The sequence below is a fragment of the Pteropus vampyrus genome, unplaced genomic scaffold (genome assembly GCF_000151845.1).
Source record: "Pteropus vampyrus isolate Shadow unplaced genomic scaffold, Pvam_2.0 Scaffold278, whole genome shotgun sequence".
NCBI lineage: Eukaryota > Metazoa > Chordata > Mammalia > Chiroptera > Pteropodidae > Pteropus > Pteropus vampyrus.
The window spans coordinates 411,250-417,950 of NW_011889059.1; the positions used below are offsets into that span (position 1 = coordinate 411,250).

Consider the following 6,701-nt stretch of genomic DNA (forward strand, 5'->3'; position numbering starts at 1 on the left):
TTTTGTTTTATAAGTGCTTCTGTTATTGTCTGACAGTGTCTAAGTTTAAATAATCTTTTTTGTCTTTGCTACTGGAAGGAATAGGGAGAGAAATCTGCACTGCCGGCGATACCTGATCCGTCTCTATGTTAATGCGTGTTGTTGTGCTAGTTCCTTTCCCTGAAGAGCTCTGGTCGGGTGACAAGGTCCATTTGGACCCCAAAACTCTTCCGCCCAACAGGCAATGACTGCTGGAACAGCAACACTGCAGCAACAATTTGTTCCGATTTAGTATCGATTATCGTAAATCCTCCTGTGTGTGAGTGGAATGCAAAGGAATCTAAAAATGTGAACCACCTTTGTTCGGGCCCCTGAAAATCATGTTCCACTTTCCACTCCAATCCCCGTTATCTTGCATTCCAGAACACAAGTGAAACCATGAAACCTGACCGTGGTTACGTGCGGAAAGCAGCGCCCCATAGGGCTGTAAGGTAATGATGGCAGAAGGAAGTTTGAGGCCATCTAAGGGTGTGGCCATTCTGACCTCGGTCTGCCTTTCATTCGCTGTGTCATGAGCATTACTGGTGAGAATGTCAAATACATTTTAAGAAGGAGGGGCACTGTGAACGTCGTACTGGCCTAAAAATAAAGTTGTGTCCTGGTCACTAAATCCATGTCATCCTGGGGCAGTTTTCTTTTGTTGTCGTTTTTTGACTTTAGACAAACTCACAGTGTCCGGGCCTCGGAACCATGGCAAAAATGCATGGCTCACAATGAGATATTTGTATATTCTGTTTTTCTTTATCATTCTATTGATGTGGTTTATAAAACAAAAGTAGATAGAGTCACAGACTTATTTGAAAATAACAGCTTATTTTACCGGTTACTAGAAACCTCAGATTCTTTTTAAGTTCTATTCTCTACTCTACATTAAGATTCACTTTTCTGGTCCACAGTGATATGTCCAAGGAAAGACCAGAAAGATACCCTTCTCCTCCTCTGCCTACGGAGAAGGACAGGGTCTCCACCTACTGCAGGACACACAGATGTGAGTGCTGTGGTGAAGCCTGAGTCAGCCTTTAAATTAATAGAATGATCACAAACCTATGACATAAACCAAGTTACAGTGAAAGATTCCTCCCGGCTTTCTTCATCATACTTGGCCGTCTCAGTGCTGGCAACCCCTGAGTGACACCTGAATCTTTTAGTTCGTTCTTTTAGTTCGTTCCACTATGTTGGAATCTTTTAGTTCGTTCCACTATGTTGAATAAAATCGTATGTGTACAAAAAAATTCTCACAGCTTTCTTCCTCAAGAAAACACGTCAGTCTGAATTGTGATTAGTTATGTTGAGACTGTCTTCAAAAGCCTATCATGAAAATCGCGTGGTCAGTTACTAAATCTTTCTAATATAAGTAGCTGAATTAATGTAAGAAACAAAAGCAAAACAAAACAAAAATCATTTTGACTGATTATTTTTTAAAGATTTGAAAGAGAGAATGATGTCAAATAGTGTCTGAGAGATTTTTTATTTGACAGGCTCTAGGGTAAAAGGAAGGCATCCATGAATATCCGAGGCTAAATATCCTGAGGACACAGCACAAATTCAATTATCTTGAGTTGATTATTTTTCTAGTAATGATCAAAGCTATATGTTCAACGGGATTTCCATAATTAACTTGTAAGAATATTAAATCTTTGAGATTTTGTTTTGCTTAACTCTCACGTGTGAAACATCTAGTATCATTTTAATCAATCGAGGCACAGTGAAGCTACAACGGCTAATCTGTGTGCCAAACAGTTTGATGTTACGCAGGAACGTCTGAGCTGTACTCACCAAACGGGCAGTGACAGTAGTAAGGCTCCACGCCGCTCTGGCAGGACCCGCCGTTAAAGCAGGGGTTGCATTCACAGTAATCGACTGAAGACTCACACATTTTCCCTGAAAAGTAGGAAGCTCAATTTTAAAAATCTTATGCATAAATATATTAACGCCATCACTGCATAACCATATATAGAAACCTATCCTGAGAGATTATATCTCGAAGAAAAGAAATACAAGACCATTTTACTTGACATGAGGAAAACAGAATATTGTCATTTTAATGTTTAGAAAATAATTTACATATCCAACTCGAAAGGAACGACCGTTTTCAGGGAAATCACAAGTGGTGACTATATTTAAATGTTTTCACTAAATCTATCTTCTCTTTTCCATGTCACTTCATTTACTGCATTTCATAACTGGAGAATTGAAACTTTTAAAGTAGAATTTTCACTGTAGAGATTTCCTTGACTCGGAAGTTTTTAAAGGTAAGAATCAACGTCATGTAGCTTAACTGTAAAACTACAATCTTTTCACTCTCAAAAAATACCCCTTAATGTGTACACACATCCTGGCTGTAAAGCAGAATAACACATAAGAAAATACATCAAACACATTTTCAAATACTGACCAAGGTTTATTCTCAACTATGGATTATGTACACTTCGTCCTTTATCTGCAATAATAAGATCTAACCAGCATAGTTTTCAGTCTATAAAGATTTTTCTCATACATCATCTTGGTTAAGTTAAATCGACTAATACTGACCAAATGCCTGTTATGAACCAGGCATTTTAGGAGGTCAGGATATGACCGGCAAGAAAGCAGGCAAGTGTCTTAACACGGCGTTTCCACTTTAATGATGCACTCAACAGGAAACACATTTCGCGGATGAAGGAGAAGAGGCCGTTGGACGCTAATATCTGGCTTAAGAAATTATAAAACTATGGCACAGACCAATGTAGACCACAGCCAGGTGTCACAAAGTTATAACTTAATAGTTAATCACTTGGTAGGCAAAATTTTGTTGCTGTTAATGGTGGTTTTTTTTTCTTATATAAACTTAAATGTGTTTTAATACCGGTTAATTACTATTCAATAAAGTAACATAATTATTATTATTATCAGATATGTATTATATATAATTATGGGAATAATCTGATTCTGAGAAACACTGTGAAGTCAGCGAGTTCTTAATGTCCATCCATTGACAGGAGGACTTAATTATTTATTTCATTAATAATTAAGAGTCTGGTTTTGTAAAGCTATTTTCTACTTCCTGGCATGATTGCACTAATACTTCTATAAAATGTCTTATGAAAACATGTACATTTCATGTGCACGACTAGACTTCATGTTAAGCGTAGATAAACCATAGCATCATAACTATGCTTAGAACATAGTCAAAATTTTTGTTTAATTTAGTTCTGTTTTTGTGGCTTGATTATGTAGCCACGATTGTTCTGGTTTGAAATCACGAGTGTGAGTCAGCCCTCATGACACCGCTAACAAACATGCTTCTCTACATCACTGGGTTATAAACACAACATTTTTTCCTTTATAAATAAAACTGGGAACCTTCGTACAAGGGAAAAGCTAACGATTTCAGATTACTTTTCTATCCTAAGGGGAAACAATGAAATAAACAAGTTACCAGTCTAAAGGCACGGAAATTACGTTTCAAGGATTGTACCCATGCGTTACGTTTGACAAACAGGCAGAACTTTACAGTAACCCTGTGCAAAATCAGCCCCGAGAGGTGCTGTGTCATAGGAGAACCCTCTCATAGGATGCCTTCCAGCTGGATTTGTGACAGATTTTTCTAAAGAAGGGTTGTTTTTGTTTTTTTTTTCTTAATAGAATATCAGCGTTGCCCAATAGAGAATAAATAAGACCTACTGGCTATATTTCTGATTATTTATTTGCCACGAGGAAAAGTCACGACTTACATCTACAATTTTTTTCCACTGCAAGAGCAATCATAATTGCCCCACATACTACTAGACCAAGTAAGGTTTCATTTTCTGTTTTTGAAAATTTCTTTTAGAGTTGTGTTGAAAGTAGCATGTATTAAATTCATAGATTATTATACTTTATAGATATTGTCGGTGTAACTTTTAAATTGCGAAAACGTGAGTGGGTTACAAAATTATAGACTTCACCTTGTGAAGACTGGAAATGGGGGAGCAAAGGTTAACCAGTTGAGGGGGCACTGTCACATGTGCTTTACTCAATGTATAAGAGTATAAAAAACTCAAGTCACTGACCCCATGAACCTCAGCTACATCCTTTCTGGATCCTGTTTGGGGAGACCAATGTTTTAAATGCTGATTTAAACAATAAAAGAAATGTAAGGTTTGTGAGGGTGGATTCATATCAATTCATTGTCTCATTTACCCCTTACAAAATGAGATTTTGAACCGGTATCTGGGTTAAATGTACATGTAAACTAAAGGCTATCTCAGTTCATCCAAAGTGGTGGGTAGAAAGAAACCCTAAAAGAAAGAAGACTTATTCATACATTTAAACATTCAGTGACTACGGAAATGTCAGAAGAAGCTACAAACTATGAAAATATTAATTTGCGAATGAATTTCTTTTAAAAGGTAAAATAAATTCTCAATAGATTCTGGTTCTTTCAGAACACAATATAAATAGACGCTGGGAAAAGAAAAAATTCAGCTTTTCAGTTAACATTTTAATTGAAAAGTTGACTTTCTTCTTTTTCCTCAGCAGATAATTATCAAAAATGTAAGAAATGAGACTTAGGTAGGAGTCAAATAAATGAATTTATTGTTGAATTTAGGGGAAAAGTAGTCTGGTTTGTTGGTGTTAGAATATGTAAATTATTTACCATTCGATGATTCTGTAAGTACTCCAATTAATGAGTAAATTTTTTACTATTAGTGCATTTCAAAGAGGTTGCCATACTAGAAATTGAGATTCAAAGATACGGTTTGAAAAGTCAATATTACAATTTAAATTATGAAAAGAGCTTTTTTTTTTCTTTTATGTGAGAGGAAGATGTCATAATTCTACTGATGAATCCAAAGAAAGCCTTCCAATGCGTGTCTCCCAGGTGTGGAATGCACGCTCTGCCACCCGACCACAAGTCAGCAACGGGTTCTGTACGGTTCTGTGTGTGCCTGTCCACTCCAGTTCTAGCATTAAGGGCACAATGGTTATCAGAGAATGTGCTCTGATGTGCTTCTGGTGAAAACAATCTGATGTCGGAGCACCTTGAAACAAAGTGTTGGATCGCTAACACAATGCTGCAAGACAGTCAACACTACTTGTCAGCGCCTTGAAGCTTGGGAGAAACTGATAGGACTTGCGCACAGAAAAGCGTCTCCGGAACTCAGCCTTTTTCTGTTAAGAGATGTTAACTGTCATGGCAGCCGTTTAGAAGGATAAACCGATCTCACTGCCCTGACTTCATCAATTGATTGTGTTAATGTGTATCACAGGCAGGAGGAGCGGTGCTTAGGGAAGGGTAAGAATGGGAATTGCTGGTGATAGAAATGAAAGCATAACGGGAGGCCAGGGTGGCCACAGAATTTCCAGGGTTAGCGCAGCTTACTGAAGAAACTGAGCATATATCTTCATGTGCTGAAGTGTTGAAAATAAAACGAATCCATGGTGATCACGTGTGGTCTTTGCAACAGGATGTATATTGGAGTTTGACTCATTCTGATGGCATACCTTAATGTTGGATTATGTAGAGCTGAGGTAAGTTTATTCTCACTCTATGAGGATATGATGATTTCTGATGTTCTATAGTCTATATAGGCATCAATTTAATGTCTTAGATCATATATATATTAGGTCACCACGAGTATTACTTTTGCATTACTTTTGCATTTCTTATGCATAGAGAAGGGAGACTGTGTGCAACTACCTAAGCCCGTTTTCTATCTAAATCGATATTAAATCGATATAATTTCATAATACATATATGCTATTTATTCTGAATAATTATGCTTATAAGCATTTTTAATAAGGTAACAAAAAAGAACCGGTTTTTTTTGCATACTATGTAAAATGATTCCTCTTATGTAAAAAGCACTATGAAGATTGCTCATCGAAATGTCCTCATCAAATAGCATTATGTTTTTTCATATAAAAAAAAAGCAAAAAAGTCATGTTGAAATACAGGCTGCTGGTCAGAAAAGCTAAAGGAAAAAACAATTTTACCTTTGAATTTTGAAAGATGTACAAATACAGTCTCAATGAGATTATAGATGATTATATATGACATACATAATATCCATGAAAAGCTTACCAATACATGCTTATTTTTCTGCAGAAGTAAGAAGCATTTAAGCTACCTGAATCCTGTTTTTAATGCTTTAATAGGTCAACGTATCACTTAAGGTAAACTGTCTAATTCCACTCTTGGAAATAAAATCGAAACGAGAATGAAGCCTTTTATCCTTTCTCAGATGAGCCACTCACTCCTGTATGCCACTGAAAATGTCATTTCGTAGCTATTCACTAAATTTTGTTTATATGCGATGGTTTCTTGGTAACATGGTCATTGACGACATTGTTATATGACCTGTGATTTTAAAAGAATAACTCAGCTACTACTCTCATCTTCATGAGTGCAAACATTTGCCAAGTTTCTCAGTAAGTTACTCTGCACAATCTGTACGTAACTTTCTATTTTTGGGAAAAAGTCCTATTCATACTGTCAAGTGATGTAAGAGTGACGGATGACAAACCTCCAGGACTTCACTTGAGAGCACAGGGAAGCTTCGCCACATGGACACCAACCCCTGGGGGTGCACTGAAAGCCACACCTACGATGCATGCATACGTGTGCGAGTGGGTGGGAAAGGCTGAAGGGGCCGTGGGCGGATCCTGTTCCCAGACTCAGATTCAGGAGTAAGCTCCAT

General features: G+C 37.1%; 1 protein-coding gene across 1 annotated transcript in view; it reads right to left on the reverse strand.

The window, feature by feature from the left end:
- The window catches only part of FAT4 (FAT atypical cadherin 4), a gene marked incomplete at its 3' end in the record, with an annotated part of 162,370 nt that overhangs the window by 21,533 nt on the left and 134,136 nt on the right, over positions 1-6,701 (reverse strand). Inside the window, exons 10-11 of the mRNA XM_011375891.2 lie at positions 5,097-5,172; positions 1,816-1,920 (exon numbers count right to left, since the gene is read on the reverse strand). Coding sequence (XP_011374193.1) covers positions 1,816-1,920; positions 5,097-5,172 — 181 coding nt within the window. The remainder of the gene's footprint in view (positions 1-1,815; positions 1,921-5,096; positions 5,173-6,701) is intronic.